We start from the raw sequence: 24065 nt of genomic DNA, 5'->3' as shown, positions 1-24065 counted from the left end.
AAAGTGTCCGTTATTTATCGGATAGTTAATGCTATCTGCCAGATAAGTGCGGCTCATAATTTCTACCAGATATTGTTATCCCTAGATAAATAATTTCTATCACATATTGCTATCTGAGACCCGTGAAACCATAAGTCATAGTTTATCTGTCAGATAAGTTTTTGGTAGGCTATCAGACGCTTTATCAGTATCTGGTAAAATTGGTAATTATTCTATGTATATGTATAAAAAATATTATTTATTATTCCCAACTATTTTTTATTTTAATTTCTCTCCCAATCCTAGATCCCAGTGAGTGCTAAATTCAAATAAATAGTGTGACCAGTTTGTGTGGGTGTTTCGTTCCTGTAACTGGCAACACCGATGGGTAAGTCCATTATTTATTCGTTATTTAATTAACTTTAAGACTAGCCACACTGCAAACTAAACAGTCGGCCGACTGTTGACCCGGTTGGCAATTTTTTTGAAAGAAAATCTTGATTCCAATCAAAGTTCTCAGTCAGTCTGATTTCTGCTAAATACCTGATCTTTGTAATGTGCGTACTATCGTTCATCTTCATATATGATCATATTATGAGCCCAAACAAACTATCGGCCGACTAAAAGTTTGCAGTGTGTTTGTATTCTAGAGATTATATTTAATTGAATATACATATATTATGTGTAAGGTTGTTGAACTTTTACCTTTTTATAGTTAGTTTGAACTTGAGATAGTTAGAACTATGTTTTATTATGATTTCAGCTGTTTTGAGCGCTTTCGCTCGTAGCGCGAGATGGTTGATCTATACTAATATTATAAAGCTGAAGGGTTTGTTTGAATGCGCTTATATTAGGAACTAACTACTAGAACGTTTTGAAAAAATATTTCAGTACTAGCTTTTGCCCGCGACTTCGTTCGCGTGGAATAGTGACTTCCGGCAGATTTTTGGTTTTACCCACATAATTCCCGATCTCGCGGGATTTTTGAGAAGTTCCCGCTCCCGCAGGATGAATTAAAACAATAACATGAACCGAACACGTGTAATGACACCATTGCGCGATTAACGCCATCTATCTACGGAGCATAGGAACAGCTCGACATTTGACCAATAGATGGCACTGTATGTCCGTAATAAATTTTATTTTTAATTTTTATTTTTTGTAATAAAAACTATCCCATGTCCTTTCTCAAGTTTCAAACTATGTCTGTACCAAATTTCACACAAATCGGTTCAGTAGTTTAGGCGTGAAGAAAAGACAGACAGACAGACAGACAGACAGACAGAGTTACTTTCGCATTTATAATATTAGTTTGGATTAGAAAGCTCGCAGGTTGACCGACTTTCTAACCTCTGACTAGCCTTAACGATTGCCAAAAATGTTCAAGCCGAGACAGCCGGGAACCGACAATTACTTTTTTTTTTAACAAATCACCTTTGTCCCATAACATTATAAGCCCCAAAGTTTGTATTTGTGAATGATTGTTCCTCTTTCTGTAAAAAAAAAACTACCCAGTATATTTTCATGCAACTTGCTAGAAATATAGCTTAAACGTCAAAATGATGATGATGATGTCCTCCTAGCCGATTATCGGCTACGGCGGCTGTTCTCATGTAAGGAGATTAGCCAACTGCGCAGGACATATTATAGTGCACAAGCATTTGCGCAGACACAGGTGCACTCCCTATTCCTTCACTCTCATAGCCCGATGGGACGGCAATCCGACACGACCAGAAAGAGATTAGGCGCAGGACCGACATCTACGTGCTCTCCGATGCACGGGTGTATCAATCACCAATTTCCAGGTTCCGGGCTGCTTTCTGAAAGTCTTCGAAAACCCACAAAGCGATTTCGGCCCGACTCGGGAATCGAACCCGAGACCTCGTGCTCAGCAGCCACACTTGCGACAACTAGACCAACGAGGCAGTCAAAATAGCATGTAGGCTTAGAGCCCTGCCTCATTTGGACGCCAATGGCGACGTCGCCGGCTACGTATCCAAGCAGTTAATATTGAAATGTATGGAACCTAACTCACTTGGCGACGACGGTTTGGCAACGTCGCCAAATTGGAAGCGTGGCCACGAGCTACAGTTCCCTACGTGGCTACTGGCTACTCTGGCAGCTTGGCGACGTTGCCACTAATATGTACACGGTAAAGTGCACCTCCCTCACTCAGTCGCCAGTGTGGTCGCCAGTCAGCGTGCGATTTCTTCAGCGACGACGTAAACAATTGACTGCCAAGACGCCATGGCCACTCGAATTGGCGACCTTTGGATGCCAAAAGCAGCCAGGCCTGCGCCGCTGGCGACGTCGCCATGGCGTCTTAGTGAGGCAGGACTCTTAGAAGTCCCTCAAGAAGCAGGTGAATTCACTGGCAGCACCTAGTAAATCTATACTAATATTATAAAGAGGAAAACTTTGTTTGTTTGGTTATAATGGATAAACTCAAAAACCACTGGACCGATTTTAAATATTCTTTCACCATTAGAAAGCTATATTATCTGCGAGTAACATAGGCTATATTTTATCCCGGTGCGGGCAGTAGCTCCCACGGGACGCGGGTGAAACCGCGGGAAAACGGCTAGTATTTCATTAAATACAACAGTTCAATATCTCAAAATCAGTCATAAAATAACAACGAACTTACAACAACATGATACAATTAATTCACTCGGAATCATTTGTTTCCTGAGTCGATCTTTTTCCGATACAACCACTTAAGAATAAATGATGAATACTGAAATATTTATTTTAAACGTTCTTTCGGATCTTATTAAAATCTTGGATAAACAGATTTATACTTGAGAACGATAAATTGGGGACGAATTTTAAATATTGTTTTGATATTGAGTCGTGGTGGCATAGTGGGTAAAGAACCAACGCCCGAGTATGAGAGCGTGGGTTCGATTCCAGGTCAGGTAAGTACCTAAGCAACTTTTCTAAGTTTGTATGTACTTTAAACTAACGTTAAACTGTAGATTTCGGCTGTCATTGAACATCCTTGGCAGTCGTTACGGGTAGTCAGAAGCCAGTGAGTCTGACAGCCAGTCTTACCAAGGGGTATTGGGTTGCCCGGAGAACTGGGTTGCGGGGGTCAGTCGCTCCTTGTTAAACACTGGTACTCTACTGCATCTGATTAGAATAGAAACCAACCCCAACGTAGTTGGTAACAGGCTAATGAGATGACATTTTTAACCCCCAGCTTTACAAATACATCCTCTAAAAGTAATAGAAATTCATTTAACAAACAGCCTAGTCACATAATAAAAGGCCAACATTACGAGTAGCCGCGACATACAATTAAATATACAAAACATTTCGATTCACGCTAAAAGCCACTCGGAGTGACTTTTAATTGATATTCATTTGGTACACCGAGGAAGGAAATATAGCGGAGACGCCATAAGGCAGGTAGGTCAGGCTAGTTCTTGTAGGTCAAATACGGTGAGCAAAATGCTCAGTTACGAGTGAATTAAGGAAGCGTTTCGAATCCTTGTCACATCTCATCATCTCCCAAGCCTTTTCCCAACTATGTTGGGGTCGGCTTCCAGTCTAACAGCATGCAGCTGAGTACCAGTGTGCCAAAAGGAGCGACTGCCCATCTGACCTCCTCAACTCAGTTACTCGAGCATCCCGATACCCCTTGGTACATCTGTCGAAGATTTTTAACACGCTTTTATTAGGTTGACCTATGTAATGGGATCTAAGGTAACTAGAACCATTTTCCAAGGATCGTAGCGTCATCAGATTGGTCAGCTGTATGTAGTTCTGATGACAAACAATAATATGGTACTGTCGAACTGACCTGATGCTGGAGCTGAAAGATATGAACTGGAACTTCATGATGGAACATTGTATTATTCATAGCTGTATTTGGGCTTGTTATATCTTGTAGTGAACTATCAATTTTCTTAAAGTTCTTGCGTGCATGTGTGTTCTTATTCTTACCGTCGTACCACAAACACTTTTAAGCGTTTGTTGAACACTTGTCTAAAAAAAATCAGATTATGACGTTGAAGTTATGACGGGTCCGTTTTGCAGCCAAACTTTTTTGAGACAAGTGTTCAACAGAGGTTAAGTTTTTGTAGTAAGGCTGTTATAGATTTTCCGTAATGACATCTCCGCTAGTCAGTTTGTTCTCCGTGGTTCGTTCATACTTCTAAATAATAAATGTGTGTCCAATGATTCGCCGTAATGGAGTGCTGGAACTAAAAGATTATTAATTAATATTCATTTGTATGCGTTAGTGTGGTTTTTGGATTAATGGGAAAAGTTCTTATTTTGGTGATAGCCATTTTTCCCCCAGAAACAATTGTTTGTGGTTGTCTTAGGCAAAAAAATAGATTCTTTTTTTGAGGTTCCGTACCCAAAGAATTAAAGTGATCGTATTACTAAGAGACTATCGAGTCTATTTAGTTGGCCCTTGGTAAGTTTTTTTTTTTTTAATTGACTCCGATTCATGTTTTTAGTCAGTATGATACCGGCTAAATACCTGATCTTTGTAATGTGCGCACTACCATTCATCTTCATACTGTTTTATGAGCCCAAACAAACTATCGGCCGACTAAAAGTTTGCAGAGTCCATTTCAGACTTCAATTCGAAACAAACGCCAGCAACAAAAATGAAAACCAGCATAGTGCGAGTCGGACTCGCGCACGTTTATTGTACAAAATATTTATTTAAATCTAGTTTTTAGTATTTGTTGTTATACATCATCTGAGAAAATTTCATGAGATACAGCTTGGTGACAGACGGACGGAAGGACGGACGGATGGACGGTCGGACGGACGGACGGACGGACGGACAGAGGAGCGAAAACAATAGGGTCCCGTTTTACCCTTTGGGTACGGAACCCTAAAAAGAAATGTTTTTATTTTTACAAACTTTAGTTTGTTACCAACTGCTTCTGTTACCAGTTGGTACAAAGTTTTCATAGAATTACACTTTTTGCAAAATTTCTGGGGAAGTGCGCCCTTTTTTTGTACGGCAATTTTAAATACCGAGTTTGTTTTGTTAAAGTTATTTTAATTAAATTTTAGAGTAATTATTGAACAAGTAGAACCAGTCCAGTCTAACCAAGGGGTATTGGGTTGCCCGGGTAACTGGGTTGAGGAGGTCAGATAGGCAGTCGCTTCTTGTAAAGCGTTGGTACTCAGCTGAATCCGGTTAGACTGGAAGCCGACCCCAACATGATTGGGAAAAGGCTCGGAGGATGATAATATTGAATAAGTAGATATCAATTTAATTTTCCTTTGCGTCGCATTACTACCTACTTGCCTCACCAGGATAAAAAAGTCTGTAGGTACGTTATGCGTACGTAAAAGTTATATTACTGCAAAGTTTTTTTTTTTTTATCTAACTCAATTTATAAAAAAAATAAATCAAGAACAGACTTGTCTACAAGATTATAAAAAATACTTTAAATTTAAAAAATCATCATCCTCCGAGGCTTTATCCCAGCTATGTTGGGGTCGGCCTCCAGTCTAACCGGATTCAGCTGGGTACCAGTGCTTTACAAGAAGCGACTGCCTATCTGACCTCCTCAACCCAGTTACCCGGGCAACCCAATACCCCTAGGTTAGACTGGTGTCAGACTTACTGGCTTTTGACTACCCGTCACAACTGCCAAGGATGTTCAATGACAGCAAGGATGTTTAAAATTCTGAGTTTCATCATAATCCATCAGCTCTAAGAAATAACAAACATATAGGTACTCAAACTTTTGCGTCCACAAATTGAACAACCTCTTTAATATTGCAACTGGTACTAACAACACAAAATACTCAGCCTTTTTCACGACAAAATATATTTATAAAGTTTAAGGGACCCATTCAGAGTCCCTCCTGAGACTAAAAGTTTGAATATTGACACAAATGTATTATGGGGAGAGGGACCGCGAAATTATATTTATTGTACAACAAAAAAAGGCGAAAAAAGGCACATCCTTACTTAATATTATAAAAGACTAGCCGTTTTCCCGCGGTTTCACCCGCGACCAGTGGGCAATACTGCCCGTACCGGGATAAAATATAGCCTATGTTACTCGGGAAGAGTGTAGCAGTGAAATAATTCTACAAATCAGTTATGTTGTATAGAGTACAAACAAACAAAATAAAACCTCTTAATTAAACACTTACAGCCAGTTTCTTCATCAAAAGTTAAAGCCAAAGTAAAAGTCAAAGTAATGTCTAAAGTAAAAGTAACGGTCAAATTCAATTTTTCTATTAGTTTTGCTCTCACTTTAGCCTTGAAAAAACGTATTTGACCGTTACTTTTACTTTAGACATTACTTTAACTTTAACTTTTGATGAAGAAACTGGCCGTTAGAATAGTATAGATAATTATTATAATAACAATAAGTTAAGTTATTTTTTACCACCTCACCTCCCGAGCCCTTACCACACTGTGTTGGGGTCGGCTTCCAGTCTAACCGCATGCAGCTGAGTACCAGTGTGCCACAAGGACCAATTAATACTGTACAGTTAAAATCCAGTTAGCATTCACTTTTACAGTCTCTCTGTGCATAACAAATGTACTGAAATCAATTGAAGAGTGCAACGGGATGGTTAAATGTACATATTTGGAAATGAATTATTTTTACGCTATAAAACATTGTGAACACTTCTTTTTTGAAAAGAGTGTCTATGGAGTTTCTTGACGGTTCTTCTCCATAAGACCCACTCTTTGGAACCGCACAACTAGCTATTGACATCACTTAAGTACCTGTAATAGATCTATAGGAAATAAAAACCCTTGACTTTGACCCACTATGACTGAGGTCTCGGGTTCGATTCCCGGGTCGGGTTCTTATAAGGGATTTTATAAGCTTTCACAAAAGCAGCCCGTAGTCTGGAAGTTGGTGATTGATTCAACCGTGCACCAGAGAGCACGTTAATGTCGGTCCTGCGCCTGATCTCTTTCTGGTCGTGTCGGATTGCCGTCCCATCGCGCTATGAGAGTGAAGGAATAGAGAGTGCACCTGTGTCCAAGCAAATGCTCGTGCACTATAATATGTCCTGCGCCGCTGGCTGATCTCCTCAGAGTGAACAGCCGCCGTGGCCTTGGACGTATTATTATGTCGGTTAAAAATAAAACCTTATTGATGTGAACTCAATCATCTGTGTGTATTTACTGCCAACATTTCAACTTTGTTTGTTGTCTAAATAAAAAGCGATTGCGAAAAGCCTACAAAGGTGATGATTTTCTGAATTGGAAAATTCGTATCGCATATATTTTAAATCAACATTAATATCACAAAGAGTATTTCTATTTTTGGTTTCAATCATATTCAAGCGTGTATATTATACTAGCAGTTTTCCCGCGGTTACACCCGTGTCCCGTGGGAACCGCTGCCTGTGCTATCTCAAGTATGAATGCATGTTCAATTCCAGGTCAGGCAAGTACCAATGCAACTTTTCTAAGTTTGTATGTACTTTCTAAGTGTATCTTAGACACCAATGACTGTGTTTCGGATGGCACGTTAAACTGTAGGTCCCGGCTGTCATTGAACATCCTTGGAAGTCGTTACGGGTACTCAGATGCCAGTAAGTCTGACAACCAGTCTTACCAAGGGGCTGCCTGGGTTAGGGAGATCAGTTAAGCAGTCGCTCCTTGTGGCACACTGATACTCAGCTGCATGCGGTTAGACTGGAAGCCGACCCCAACATAGTTGGGAAAAGGCTCGGAGGATGATGAGGTCATAATTATTCAGAATGGAGATGTCCTTTGAGCGATTAAGTTAATAGTTAACTTTAACTAAGCCACGCCTTTACCGTGTTCTCAATAGAACTATTAGTTAGATAGAAGTGGTTTGCATATTTCTTATGCGATTGCTGTTCCAGTTGAGTGCAGGAAATTAGAGTTAGGGAGAAAACTGTTACAGCCTTTTTATCGTCCCACTGCTGGACTGCGGCCTCCTCTCACACGGAGAAGGATTGAGCGTTAATAACCACGCTTGCTCAATGCGGGTTGGTGATTTCATTTATATGTAGTCCAAGTTTCCTCAAGGTGTTTTCATTCACCTTTTCATCAGTAAATAAGTTTTATTTATTGTAAAATAACGTGTACATAGAATAAAGATGACTATGTAAGTGCAGTTTTGCATATAATTAGAAAATATTTTTGACTGACTTCAAAAAAAGTAGATCTTAGTTGCACTTGTATGTATGTTAGTGCTGTCTCACGTTAGGCTGAACCGATCTTGATGTGTTTTTCAGTTTATACGTAGTATTTTTCAGACTTTCTTTTGCTGTCGATAATTTTTTTTATAAAAAGATTTTACCAGTGATTTTAATTTTCACTGATAAAAAATACGTGATTAAGAAAAACACTTGTAGGTAATATGAGCGAGATACAGTACTTACAAAAGTATTTTTTTCATTTCTGAAAAGCGGCTTTTTTACTAAAAGTAAATAAATAACCAGAAGGCTCCAATAATTTATTTTTAGTTCATCAATATATCAAGTTTAAATTATTCACTTTTTATCCGCATTACCTTTATCCAAAATAATAACATATATTTTCACACAAAAAATACAAAGATTACAACAATATTTTATTACGAAATTCTGACTGAACGTAACAAAGCTCAATTACTCAGCAATTTGTTCTGAATATTTTGGGGTTCCGTACCAAAAGGGTAAAACGGGACCCTAATATTAAAACTTCACTGTCCGTTTATAACCAGGCTATCATTGAATATAATTGGCAGTCGTTACGGGTATTCAGAAGCCAGTAAGTCTGACGCCAGTCTAACCAAGGGGTATCGAGTTGCCCGGGTAACTGGGTTGAGGAGGTCAGATAGGCAGTCGCTTCTTGTCAAGCACTGGTACTCAGCTGCATGCGGTTAGACTGGAAGCCGACCCCAACATAGTTGGGAAAAGCATCGGGAGATGATGATGATAGATAGTATAGAAGGTGCAGAACATTTCTATTAGCACTTACCTAATATTTTCTATCAATATTCCTACTGCCCCGTACTATTAGCACGCCAATGTACAAAGTACTGTAAACTGCACATCAGTGGTAACTGTCATGCACCTTAACTCAATAGTAATAAGTACGATTTTCCTATAAAACTGTTACCACTGACCTGAAGTTGACTGTACTAAGCCGTCTGATTGTAGTGTTCACACCATTTTATATGTTTTATTAATAACTCAAGGGCGATCGATCCGGTTCGTTTGACAAACTATTTGACGCCGCTTAACATTGCTATGTAGGTTTATTTTTAACTAGCTCTCACTTGCGTCTGGTAGAGAACTACTCCCGCAAGGGGGTAAGGATTATAAACATACACAAGGATGTGTGTTGATTTTATTATTCTTTCGTGCTAAAGCTAACGGATGGATTTTGATTAAACTTGGCATAAAGAAAACCAGAATACTATTATTATATTAAAAACGAGGAAATTCAAAAAATACAGGATTGATTTACATTTTTTATAATATAGATTACAATTACAGCAGGATAAATCGTAGGATACTTTTTATCCATGTGTGAAAAGGAATTTGTATTAATTAGGTTAGGTGACCGCTAGTGAAACCGTACTTAGAAGCTAGTTTATACATGATTTTTTAAATAGCACTTCTGAGAAGTAATTCTTCTCAAAACAACCTTCAACCAAGACATTTTTGACAAAAACGAATGGTACTCTCAGGATATCTCGTAAACCGTTTTATTTATTTTTATCTAAGCTTATAAAGTCTAGCTCTAGAATAGAAGTGTAGAAATAAATAGTATCACGTCGCTAGATCTTGTGAGCATTGTGACAGCCGCCCCTGTGCGGTAGGGTGAATACGAGTTTGTGTGTCTGCATTAGGACCGCTGCCACAAATCACCGATCCTCTCGAAATACATATAGAGAGTTGCTACCTAATTGCTACCAGCTACCATTAGTTGCTACCAATTGCTACCCTCGTGGTTTTGAAGATATTCAGCATCCTAAGGTGACAGTCATTCTGATATCAGGATGGCTGTCACTTTTCCCAGTGTGAAGAAACGGCGCAAAAGTATTGTGTTTTTTTTTTCACCCAGAGTTGCTACCTAATTGCTAGCCTCCAGAATTAAATTTTGGACCACGTCGATTACGTGTATAAAAAGATATTAAAAAAAAACTGTATAGTTGTGGATGCTGAATATCTTCAAATCCGTGAGGGTAGCAATTGGTAGCAACTAATGGTAGCTGGTAGCAATTAGGTAGCAACTCTCTATATGTATTTCGAGAGGATCGGTGATTTGTGACGGCGGTCCTGACGCAGATGTTTGTGTGAAATATTGGACGGTACGTTTTGATAGTAAAATTAAGGGTTTTGAAATGATTATCCATAGGAAGAAGTCCTCAATTTGGATATTTGTACGCGCATAAGTTTTTTACTCACTGTTAGTTAGTTAGTTAGAAATGGTTTACCTTTATTATTTAGTTTACTACATTTGGGTTCTATAGTATTTTTTATTTTTATTTTTTACCATCATTTATTCAGAACTAGCTTCCACTGTTGGTTTCTACCGCGTTCCCTGAGAACTACTACTTATGCGCACCTAGGTAAATAGTAAATCCTTGATAAATGGTCTATCTGATAATGAAAGAATGTCGAATCGATAAAGTTATATAGTTCCAGATTTTGTGTGTTCAAACAACCAAACAAATGGCTGTGTTTCGGATGGCACGTTAGACTGTAGGTCCCGGCTGTCATTGAACATCCTTGGGCAGTCGTTACGGGTAGTCAGAAGCCAGTAAGTCTGACAACAGTCTAACCAAGGGGTATCGGGTTGCCCGGGTAACTGAGTTGAGGAGCTCAGATAGGCAGTCGCTTCTTGTAAAGCACTGGTACTCAGCTGAATCCGGTTAGACTGGAAGCTGACCCCAACATGATTGGGAAAAAGGCTCGGAGGATGAAACAACCAAACAAATAAACTCTTCAGCTTGATGATATAGGTATTGTAGTAGTGTGGTTTTTAGTTACCCTATTGACAACAATATTATTCTACATTTCTAACTCAGTTCATTACTTCCATTCCACAATAAAGTCTATAAAACCTACAAATTTACAGTCACCCTACTCCCGGCCCACGTCCGGTCTGAAACCGGTTAATTTGCCGTCCAATAAATTGCTTCACAATAGAACTGTTTTCTAGAAAACCTTACATCTTGGCCTCCATTCAATAGGAGAAAGAATTGAAATAGTTTGAAGAGATTAAGTTATTTGGAATCTTAACTTGTTTGTTTGGGTATATGCCAGATATAGGTAAGAAAACTAATCAGATTATTAGACACAAGAGTGCCAAATAAAAAAGTCGTGGTGGACTAATGGGTAAAGAACCAACCCCTCGAGTATGAGGGCGTGGTTTCGATTCCAGGTCAGGCAAGTACTTTCTAAGTACATCTTGGACACTAATGGCTGTGAAAACGTGAAGGAAAACGTCTTGGGGAGACCTGGACTATATAGTCTGAATTCACCAATCCACGTTGAGCAAGCGTGGTGATTAACGCTCAATCCTTCTCCGTGTGAGAGGAGGCCGCAGCTCAGCAGTGGGACGATAAAAAGGCTGTAACAGTAACAGGAGTGCCAAATGAATTAAGAATTCGTGACTTAGACAATAGCCGCATGGGGCGATCGATTATAAGGTTAAGCACGGTTGATCCGATGGGTGACCATCTTGTCATGACTTATTTCGAAGAGCACGATAAATTGGTGAGTCCCGGCTGTCATTTATACGTCTATAGCAATAGTTACGGGTAGTCAATAGTCGGAGAACAAACCAGTCTAACCAAGGGGTATCGGGTTGTCCGGGTAACTGGGTTGAGGAAGTCAGATAGGCAGTCGCTCCTTGTGGCACACTGGTACTCAGCTGCACCTGGTTAGACTGGAAGCCGGGCCTAACATAGTTGGGAAAAGACTCGGGAGGTAATGAGTTTGTTTGGGCTCATAAATCAGTATGACGATGAATGGTAGTACGCACATTACAAAGATCAGGTATTTAGCCGGTATTAGATCGCTTCTATTTTGTTTAATTCATCAAATGACGGCTCCCGCTGTATGTGCAGCGTGAGGGAGTGTCAGACTCTTACTGACTAAACCCACCATGTTCCTTCTTAAGCCCTTTATGTACCAGCGCCGCGGTAATGAGGGCCCTTTTTTTATGTATATTTTTTATATTCTTGGCAACCATCGGAGCAACTGTTGGCCGACTTAAACAGTCTCCGGTGTACTCTAAAGTTATTTGGAATCTTATCTTGTTTGTTTGGGTAAACGCCAAATATAGGTGAGTAGATTAACCAATCGGTTTATTTAGGTGCCAAATTTTATGGTTCCGTAGCCAATAACGGGTAAAATGGAACGTCCGTCTGTCACTAGGCTGTATTTTATCATCTCCCGAGCCTTCTCCCAACTATGTTGGGGCCGGCTTCCAGTCTAACCGGATGCAATAAGGAGCGGCTGCCTATCTGACCTCCTCAACACAGTTACCCGGGCAACCCGATACCCCTTGGTAAGACTGGTTGTCAAACTTACTGACTTCTAACTTCCCGTGACGACTGCTGATGAAAGGCTGATCTCATGAACCGTAATAGTTAGAGAGTTGAAGTTGTCACAGATGATGAATTTCTGTTGCTGCTATAACAAGAAAACTGATAAAATGAACTGAAAAATTAATATTTAACGTGAGTTTTTGTACGGACCCCTTCGTGCGCGAATTCGACTCGCACTTGACAGTTTTTTGGAAACTTAACTTGTTTGTTTGGATAAACGCCAGATATAGGTAAGAAAACCAATCAGTTTATTTAATAGGAACGCCAAATCTTTGATAAATATTATCAATGCGAAAGTAAGTATGTTCGTCGCGTTTTTACACTAACATTTTGACTGATATTTTAACAGTGAAGAAAGTCTCAAATCGATTCGGTAATTTTGAAGCTTTTAGGGTACAAACGAAATGTTTCCTGTTTATAATTAAAGTATAGATTCGTAGACATAGATACATAATTATATGTATGCATTTTTTGATAACTTGCGCAAGACAGCTGGCAGGAGCTGGATGCGAGAAGCCGAAAATAGATCTCAGTGGCGTGCATTTGGAGAGGCCTATGTCCAGCAGTGGACTGCTATAGGCTGATGATGATGATGATGATGATTTTTTGATGCATCGTATTAGTTTTAAGTTGTAAGTATATATATATCGGGTGTGTCGTTCATAATCACATTAAATGAAATGCTTTACAATACTGGTTAATATATGTCGATTAACACAAAGAAAAAAGAAAAATACGTAAAAATAAAAAAATGAATTTTTCAAACAAAGTAAATAGAATAAAAATGTGCGAAAAATAGAACACCATGTAACAGTCAGTCATTACAAACAAATGAAATTCTCCCTTGAAAACTGATAGCTGTCAACTGATCAAAACATTCGATACTCCTAACTTTATCTCTGCTTTACACATGATGTCGTAAATTATAAAAACGAAAAATGACTCCTGTGGTCAAGTGACCAGTGAATGGATAAGGTTATTTTTTTTACAATTCGCCATAGAATACCATAAAGTATATGCGATAGGATTTAATGTGATTGTGAACGACACACCCTGTATAAGTTTATTTATTTACATAGATATTTACAACACAAAAAAAAAACTATCCTAGTAAAAAAAACACTATATCTAAAAAGCGTCAAAAAATTCATAAATATAACATTTTAATAAATATAAAAATAAAATATGTTTATAAAACTTATTATATAATAAAATATAATAAGTTTATTTTAACTTTTTAAAATTAATGTAAATATTTTGTTTTAATTAATTCAATAAAATATCATCATCCTCCGAGCCTTTTTCCCAATAATGTTGGGGTCGGCTTCCAGTCTAACCGGATTCAGCTGAGTACCAGTGTTTTACAAGAAGCGACTGCCTATCTGACCTCCTCAACCCAGTTACCCAGGCAACCCGATACCCCTTGGTTAGACTGGTGTCAGACTTACTGGCTTCTGACTACCCGTAACGACTGCCAAGGATGTTCAATGACAGCCGGGACCTACAGTTTAACGTGTCATCCGAAACACAGTCATTGGTGTCTAAGAAATACTTAGAAAGTACATACAAACTTAGAAAAGTTGCATCGGTACTTGCCTGACCTGGGATCGAACCCGCGCCCTCATACTTGAGGCTGGTCCTTTACCCACTAGGCCACCATGACATGCATAATTCAATAAAATATGTATCAAATAAACCGATACCTATTTAATCCATTTTAAATATGAAGATTAGTAGGATAGCTGTCAGAAGCGTCTGTGCCTACAGCCTACCTTTGTAAAGTAAAGGCAACCCGCTGATATTATGAGCGATGTGCGCTAATTTTGACATATTGATTCAAGTTAACGTTGGGCCAGGAAGGTAGCAGAGAATGACGTGGAAACGATCATTATTTGTTATTTTTTTTCATTTGGCATTGAGCAAGCGTGGTGCTAATTAATTAATGCTCAATCCTTCTCCGTGTGAGAGGAGGCCTGTGCCCAGCAGTGGGGCGATAAAAAGGCTGTAACAGAGCTTAAAGGATCTATTATTTGCTGGTTAAATTAATGATAACTTTCAATAAACAATGCTGAATTTGACATTTAGCCAAAAGTCAAGTAGAAAACCGGCCAAGTGCGAGTCGGACTGGCGCACTAAGGTTTTTGTTCCATTATTATCCCTACTAATATTATAAATGCGAAAGTAACTCTGTCTGTCTGTTACGCTTTCATGTTTAAACCACTGCACTGATTTTAATAAAAATTTGGTACAGAGATAGAGTCGACCTTGGGAAAGAACATAGGACAGTTTTTATCCCGGACTTTTGAAGAGTTCTCTTGGGAACGCGTTATAACCGAAATTGACGCGGGCGAAGCCGCGGGCGGAAACTAGTAAGCTATAAAACGAAAATCACGTTCGTTGTATGGGATCATCCCAATTTATTTATTTCGGTCTACTTTTCAGTATTTTACGAAACAATAACACATCATCTGTAAAATTTATAATTGTCTAACTACCGTAAAAAAGTCGTGGTGGCCTAGTGGGTAAAGGACCAACCTCTCAAGTATGAGGGCGCGGGTTCGATCCCAGGTCAGGCAAGTACCAATGCAACTTTTCTAAGTCTGTATGTACTTTCTAAGTATATCTTAGACACCACTGATTGTGTTTCGGATGGCACGTTAAACTGTAGGTCCCGGCTGTCATTGAACATCCTTGGCAGTCGTTACGGGTAGTCAGAAGCCAGTAAGTCTGACACCAGTCTAACCAAGGGGTATCGGGTTGCCCGGGTTACTGGGTTGAGGAGGTCAGATAGGCAGTCGCTTCTTGTAAAGCACTGGTACTCAGCTGAATCCGGTTAGACTGGAAGCCGACCCCAACATGATTGGGAAAAAGGCTCGGAGGATGATGTCTAACTACCACGGTTCATGAGAAAAAACCTGCTACGAAACGGACAACGAAGTCTCAGTAGTCTCTCTAATAAATAAATAATACCTTTCCAATTCCTCGCTAACTTCGAAGCCCCACACCGGTATAGGAAGCAATCCGCCGATTGCTTCCGACGTGTTCCCTCCCTCACCGCACCCCTCTGTCGTCTACCATATTATATAGCGGATTAGAAAACATATGAACATCTGCCGTGCCTTTCCCAACTATGTTCGGGTCGGCTTCCAGTCTAACTGGATGCAGCTGAGTACCAGTGTGCCACAAGGAGCGACTGCCTATCAGTGGGCCCGATTCTATTAAGTTAATAATAGAAATTGAATCGCAATAGCTGATTTAACCATACCGGGCATTCTGCTACTAATATAAGAACAATCGTATTCCAACGACATTCGATTGGTTTGCGATTGGGCTGCCATTTTGGTGATTTTGGTCTACACGGTAGTTTGCTCTACAATCATATAACAGAAAAATAACAGAAAGGAATAAAACTTTATTTCAAAGAAAAAATAGCGGAATGCCACATACGCTTCAATCGTAATTGAGTCGTGATTGGATCTCAGTCAAATGTGAATCGTATGTCGCTTAAGTAAAATTAGAAGAATCGGGCCCCCGATTTCATTAACCTGTGAAACCCAATGCCGCTTGGTCAGACTGGTTGTTAAACTTTCTGGCTTCTGACTACCCGTAACGACTACCAAAGATGTTCAAATGACAGCCAGGACACACCAATTTAACGTGCCTTCCGAAACACGGAGGAACTCGTCTTTTGTACCAAACCACCCATTTTATCAAGGATTGACTTCTGCCAGCGGTTTCACCCGCATCCCGTGGGAACCTCTGCACGAACCCGGATAAAAAGTAGCCTATAGCCTTCCTCGATAAATGGGCTATCTAACACTGAAAGAATTTTTTAAATCGATAAAGTATTTCCTGAGGTTAGCGCGTTCAAGCAAACAAATAAACCCTTTAGTTTTATAGTATTAGAAGTCACTATTAAAACGATTTCACCCATCTAAAACTTCACCTCGGCAAGTGTAGCTTAACCTACAAAAATATCACAAATATAATACCATAAACAAAGTGCTATAAAGCATAGAGTTTTACGCTAGTTTTTGCGTGTCTATGGTAGATAAGATAGAAGTTTTGTAAACTGTCGTATCCTAGAGAAAAGGCACAGTAACACGACTTTTGTTTGAAATTTCCATACGTTCCAGTTTGTCGTTCCTTCTAATTTTATATGTGATGTCTTGTTATCTTCCATTTTCCTTCTCGCACTTCCTTGTATTACGAACAAGTCTTTACGATGCAGTCTTTACTGTTTCACTGTTTTAGGATACTATCGCCTTGCAGGATCATGTGCCTGGGCCCATAACCTGAAGGGAACAGTGAAACAGAATATAAATATATGTGGAATTTTATTATGTGACTTTTCAGAATACCATGTTTCTTAAAGTGTTTCTTACATGCTTGACAAAAGACACATTTCTTCTATAATAGATAATAGCGGTCATAGACCTTAAAGAAGGTATTACATTGTATCTAACTTCTTTTCAACAAAAAGCATGTTGCAAATATAATATTTTATTATTAAGCAAAGTCGTAATGTATATCTATATGGATATTGTCGTAAGAAACAGTACCATTATAAAGAAAACGCTATGTTATCTTCTATCATGTACACATTGAATGTCTACTATATCTTTATATATATCTATACTAATACATATCATAAACCTACAATCTAACCGGATGCAGCTGAGTACCAGTGTTTTACAAGGAGCGACTGCCTATCTGACCCCCTCAACCCAGTTACCCGAGCAACCCAACACCCCTTGGTAAGACTGGAGTCAGACTTACTGGCTTCTGTCTACCCGTAACGACTGGACAAGGATGTTCAATGACAGCCGGGACCTACAGTTTAACGTGCCATCCGAAACACAGTCTTTGGTATCCAAGATAAATATGAGTATGTATAGAGTATGTACTTTCTAAGTATATGTGTATAGTTCTAGTTGATTTGGTACTGGCCGAGATCACTTTGTCGGTTTTATAAGCTTTCACAAATGCAGCCCGTAGTCTGGAAGTTGGTGATTGATTCACCCGTGCATCGGAGAGCGTAAATGTCGGTCCTGCGCCTGATCTCTCTTCGGTCGTGTCGGATTGTCGTCGAAAGTACATACAAACTTAGAAAAGTTGCATTGGTACTTGCCTGACCTGGAATCGAACCCACGCCCTCATACTCGAGAGGTTGGTTCTTTTCTCGCGAAACGCGAGTGAAACCGCGGCAAACATCTATTATTAGTAAAGATTACGAATAAAGACGAATATAATATAATATTATTTATCTCAGAAAGCTATTCCAAATGATAATAACTTGCACAAATATTGGTTTAGGCTCTCCGCACATGAGCGAGCCTTCAGACACATTACAGTGTGTAAACAGCCTTACACGACGCAAGAAATATACAGAAGGTGTATTTTGAAAAATATCCATAACATTCTAACCAGATGCAGCTAGTACCAGTGTGCCACATGGAGCGAGTGATTCCAAAAACTTATTACTCGGGCAACCAAAACCCCTTAGTAAGATTGGTTGTCAGACTTTCTGGCTTCTGTACCTGTAATGACTTCCAATGATGACTACTGCGACCTACTAATTAAAACTGCTGAGCATTTTTTCTAAATATCCATTCAATGATAACGCAATGGGCATAGTTCCATAGTTTAATATATTTCTTTATTTTGCTTAAAACGCAAATAATATTTTCCATAAAATCTTGCCGTCTCACGATAAATCAAATATCAAGCTCTTTCGATACATCAAACTAGTTGTAAGGTTCCAGAGTTGATCTCATGCAGAAGAACTGGCAAGAAATACCATGGATATTACCACAGACCGTCTGCAATCCCTGCTATGTGACATAAAAGTAAATATAATTATATGGTGTAAGAAACATGGCGCCGATGTCTTGTCATAACAATATGTTTGCAATATATCTTGTACTAGCTTCCGCCCGCGGCTTCGCCCGCGTCAAGTCCGGTTATATCGCGTTTCTAGGAAAACTCTTCAAAAGTCCGGGATAAAAACTATCCTATGTTCTTTCTCAAGGTCAACTCTATCTCTGTACCAAATTTTATCAAAATCAATTCAGTGGTTTAGACGTGAAAGCGTAACAGACAGACAGAGTTACTTTCGCATTTATAATATTAGTAGGGATAAGGAGATCCCTGTTAACCCATTTAGGTTTTTAGTAAAACTATTATATTGTACTAGCTATTTTCAACGTTCTAAAGGAAATATTTCCCGCATACGAATAAAAATAAGGTATATTATTACTGTTTTGTAATTTAATAAAGCAGCCTGTAGTCTGGAAGTTGGTGATTGATACACCCGTGCATCGGAGAGCACGTTAATGTCAGTCCTGCGCCTGATCTCTCTCCGGTCGTGTCGGATTGCCGTCCCATCGGGCTATGAGAGTGAAGGAATGGGGAGTGCACTTGTGTTCAAGCGAATGCTTATACACTATAATATGTAGTGCGCAGCTGGCTGATCTCCTTATATGAGAAGCGACTGACCGGCTCTCTGATGCGCGGTTGTTTCATCACTAACTTCCAGACTCACAATTGTTTTGTGAAAGTTTCTTTGCCAACGAAGTACGCCTGGAATAGAATACAAGACCCCGAGCATTTCAGACGTGCTATGCGACAACTTGGCCATCCCTCTGTCTGTCTGTCTGTTACGCTTTCACGTCTAAACCACTGAACTGATTTTAATGAAATTTGGTACAGAGATAGAGTGGACCTTGAGAAAGAACATAGGATAGTTTTTATCCCGGACTTTTGAAGAATTCTCTTGGAAACGCGATATAACCGATCTCTGCGCGGGCGAAGCCACGGGCGGAAGCTAGTACATTATATACCTAGCCTTTTCATTATGGATTTTAAACCCAAAGTCTCGAAGCTGTGGCACACTAGTACTCAGCTGCATCCGGTTAGACTGGAAGCTGACCCCAACATAGTTGGAAAAAGGCTCGGGAGATGATGAATCGCAAGGATTCAAGTCGATTTCAATATAACTGCAGTACCAATATATTCAGTTCAGCAGTCAGCGGCTACAGCGCTAAGTTATATGCAGCGAACTCCGCTGTGGGGTATGGTACAAGTTATAGAAGACCGCGAGTATATAGTTTTGTGTTATTTTTATGATGCTCAATTTTACTGTAAATAAATATAAACTTCTTACGGAATTTGTTCGCGCTTATTAAAACACATATACAAATCCCGATGTGAAAACATCTATTACGCGCTTATATGCGGAAATGAGAAACCGAACGGTAAATCGGCTTGTATGAAAATGTTGTAAAATTATTACAAAGGCAAACATTTGTGAACAGACTCATAAATCGATCAAGTTAGGAGTATCGAATGTTTTGATCAGTTGACAGCTGTCAGTTTTCAAGGGAGAATTTCAGTTGTTTGTAATGTCTGACTTTTATATGGTGTTCTAATTTTTACACATTTTTATTCTATTTACTTTGTTTGAACAAATATTTTTTTTTTACGTATTTTTCTTTTTTCTTTGTGTTAATCGACATATATTAAGCAGTATATTAACGCATTTCATTTAATGTAATTGTGAACGACACACCCGATATAGTTTGTGGTTCGGTATGGCTAGGCAGGTGATTTCGTGTCACAAGCGCTAGCGTTTTGCCAAACCGCTAGCGCTTGTAACTCGCAGTGGCATCATAATACCCGCGACTACAACCCTCAATATTGGCGGCAGATGAACCGACGTCGCAATTCTTTGTCACCCGTCACCAAACTGTGATGATGAATAATTATATCTGAACGGCTTTTTACTGGAGTTTTAATCGACTTCAATAAGTATGAAGTTTTCTTAAGCTTCATCGATAACTGCTATATTTCTTTGTTAGAAAAAATCAGCCATCTGCGAATCGGACTCGCGCACTAAGGGTTCCGTACCATCTATACTAATATTATAAAGCTGAAGAGTTTGTTTGTTTGTTTGTTTGAACGCGCTACTCCCAGGAACTACTGGTCCGATTTGAACAATTCTTTCAGTGTTAGATAGCCCATTTATCGAGGAAGGCTATAGGCTACTTTTTATCCGGGTTCGTGAAGAGGTTCCCACGGGATGCGGGTGAAACCGCTGGCAGAAGCTAGTTATTTATAAAACGGACAAAAAAAACACATTTGTTGTATGGGAGTCCCCCAAAATATTTATTTTATTATAGTTTTCAGTAAGTATTTGTTATTATGGCGGCAACAGAAATACATCATCTGTGAAAATTTCAGCCCTCTAGCAATCACGGTTCATGAGATACGGCCTGGTGACAGACAGATGGACGGGCAGAGGATCGAAAACAATAGGGTCCCGTTTTAATCGTTGGTTGGGTACCGAAAACCCTAAAAACTATACATTTGTATTTCGACATACATAATGTCCAGTAGTTATTTACTAAGACTTCGACATGAAGAACTTCGGCTATAACAGCAAAATACTGAAAACTAGAATAGAATAAATATGTATAAATTTAAAGCCGTTTTATACAAATACATTGTACGGAAACCCTTGGTGCGCGAGGCTGGCTCGCACTTAGCCTATATATTTTTTATAAGTGTCATCAATTTCTCCTTAACTTTTTGGCGAAAAAAAGTATCTGCAACTAAAAAACTCTAGACAAATATTAATGTCAGTATCAGCCCAATAGTTTTTGCGTAATCTTCAACTAGCCTTACCCCGTGGTTTCAATTGAAAAGCGTTCACTGAACCGAATGAACCACGGTTTATAATTGAAAGCTAGAGTAATTGGTTCGGATCATCATCATCATCATCATCATCAGCTTATCGCAGTCCACTGCTGGACATAGGCCTCTCCAAGTGCACGCCACTGAGATCGATTTTCGGCTTCTCGCATCCAGCTCCTGCCAGCCGTCTTGCGCAAGTCATCACTCCACCGTGCCTGAGGACGCCCTAGGGTTGGGTTGGGCTGCATTTGGGAAGCTACGTCGAGTCCTAACATCGTCGATCCCACAGTGCCTAAAGACAAAAGTCTTCAATCAGTGCGTCCTACATGACTTGGTTCGGATAAATTGATGAATCTATCTAACTTGGTTCCTAATTAATGTGCCGCGAAACGTGAAGTTTTGTTTAACCGACTTCAAAAAAGGAGGTTAGCAGTTTGATCTGTATGTTTATGCGCGACTATCTCACGTTTGGCAGAACCGATTACGATGCGATTTTTTTGTTACATACTAGCTTATGACCGCTGTTTTATAAATAGGTTATCAGACACTGAAAATCAAATCATTATGGACATTAAAATCGGCCCAGCAGTTCCTGTAATTAGTGAGTTCAAACAAACAAACTCTTCAGCTTTGTAAAATCATTTTAGAAAAGATATCCCTTTAATTTCAACATTATCATATCGTCACGTAGTAGTAGTCAGAAGCCAGTAAGTCTGACACCAGTCTAACCAAGAGGTATTGGGTTGCCCGGGTAACTGGGTTGAGGGGGTCAGATAGGGCAGTCGCTCCTTGTAAAGCACTGGTACTCAGCTACGTCCGGTTAGACCAGAAGCCGACTCCAACATAGTTGGGAAAAAGGCTCGGAGGATGAGGATGATAATTATCATATCGTCACATTATTTTAATTTTTTTACATATAACACCCCTCTTTTTTCATCAGTTTAAAAAAATACCGATGACTTAACTCGCTCTCGCTACCGCTTATGCCTTGCCCCACACATCTTAAAGCATTCAACTGGAAGGTTCAAGATAGAAAACTTAGGGGGGATCGTGATAAACTTACAACTTTAGAAAACCCACAAACTGACGACTAAACAGTCGGCCGACAGTTGCCAACCACTAGCAAACATTTTTTAGGGTATTTTTTAGGGACCCTATTGTTTTCGCTCCCCTGTCCCTCCTTCCGTCTGTCACCAGGCTGTATCTCATGAACCGTGCTAGTTAGAGAGCTGAAATTTTCACAGATGATGAATTTCTGTTGCCGCTATAGCAACAAATACTGAAAATTATAAATTTACAATAACCCCCGACCCAAAAAAGTACGCAATTATTATGCCAAAATTTTATAAACGATAAACCCTATAAAAAGCAAAAAATAACTTTAAACACTACGTAAGTACCAACTAAAGCATGTCAGACTAAACAAAATTTTGACGTGTCGGGGGACCGCTCTAATTTACTAGCCTAACGTTAGAAGTAATTATATACTACTACATTCCTTCTTATAACTTTTTATATAATTTTGTTTAGATACGTGTTTTTTATACGAATGTTGTAATTAGGTAGTTTTCATTTGATTTGTGTAAGTATTTTTGAAGGTAAAAAGCGGTCCCCCGACACGTCAAAATTTTGTTTAGTCTGACATGCTTTAGTTGGTACTTACGTAGTGTTTAAAGTTATTTTTTGCTTTTTATAGGGTTTATCGTTTATAAAATTTTGGCATAATAATTGCGTACTTTTTTGGGTCGGGGGTTTTTGTAAATTTATAATTTAATTTTATTTCATGGTTTTTTAAAGGAGCTCCTTAATTTTTCCTTCTTTTTATGATGGGTTCGCTATATGCGATCTCAGCCAAAGGAAGCTGTTTAACAATCCTCATGATAAACTGGCTCTGGGAGAATTGCACAGATTGAGAAACAATAAAGATTAACCTTTGGTGATCCAGGGTTATATACCATTCTAGGGTTTCATCCGCCATATCCTATTTCCAGCATTAGGTTCTTGTCAATTAGAAACATGAAGAGAACTAGTCAAGACAAATTAAACGAGCCCAAACTCGATGGGTTTACTAAAAGGCAGTTCAGGGTTACGTCTCCTATCTTCGTGTCCTAACAGCAGACCAGCTCAGTGGTTCCAGAAGACATTAGTATTTCAAATTTTAGATCCCACATATGCTTGCAAGTAAACTGAGCGTGTAACATTCCTATCACACCTAACCAACGAGCTGATGACCTTGAAGACCTGAACCGATTTCCACCAAACATAGCTAAGAACACTCCCGAATGACATTCCTTTCTAACAAAAAAAACCGCATTACAATCGGATCATCCGTTTGGGAGCTACGATGCCACATACACACACACACACACACACACACACACACACACACAGACACGTCAAACTTATAACACCCCGTCGTTTTTGCGTCGGGGGTTAAAAACTAGAATTATATACATATTTATAAATAACGGTACGGAACCCTTCGTGCGTGAGTCCGTCTCGCACTTGGCCAGTTTTTAAAGAAAATCTCGATTTCTATTAAAGTTTTCAGTCGGTCTGATACCGGCTAAATACCTGATCTTCGTAATGTGCGTACTACCATTCATCTTCATACTGATTTATGTGTCCGAACCACGGAGTAAATATGAACAGAGATACCATAATGCAGGTAGGTCAGGTACTTTCTTCGAGGTGCAATAAGTAATCAGGCCTGAGCACAACGATTACTACGAGCGAACTAACGAGGCGTTCGGGTCAACGATTTCTGGTATGACAAAAAATAATCGGGTCCAAACAAGGCGTGTAAGGGCGGAGCTAGTAAGGTTCCTCGTCCGAACACCCGCATGTTGTCACGCTTCTTTC

The 24065-nt window shown here is 39.3% G+C and overlaps 1 protein-coding gene across 1 annotated transcript in view; it reads left to right on the top strand.

Annotated features, from left to right (window-relative positions):
- Positions 1–283: 283 nt before the first annotated feature.
- Positions 284–24065, top strand: part of LOC124644684 (Kv channel-interacting protein 4-like) — a 65814-nt gene continuing 42032 nt past the window's right edge. The window contains exon 1 of the mRNA XM_047184189.1: positions 284–367. Coding sequence (XP_047040145.1) covers positions 364–367 — 4 coding nt within the window. The 5' untranslated portion in view covers positions 284–363. The remainder of the gene's footprint in view (positions 368–24065) is intronic.

This window comes from Helicoverpa zea, chromosome 30 (assembly GCF_022581195.2).
Source record: "Helicoverpa zea isolate HzStark_Cry1AcR chromosome 30, ilHelZeax1.1, whole genome shotgun sequence".
Classification (NCBI taxonomy): Eukaryota; Metazoa; Arthropoda; class Insecta; order Lepidoptera; family Noctuidae; genus Helicoverpa; species Helicoverpa zea.
Note: the sequence above shows the minus strand (reverse complement) of the source record. Positions and strands in the feature narration are given on the sequence as shown.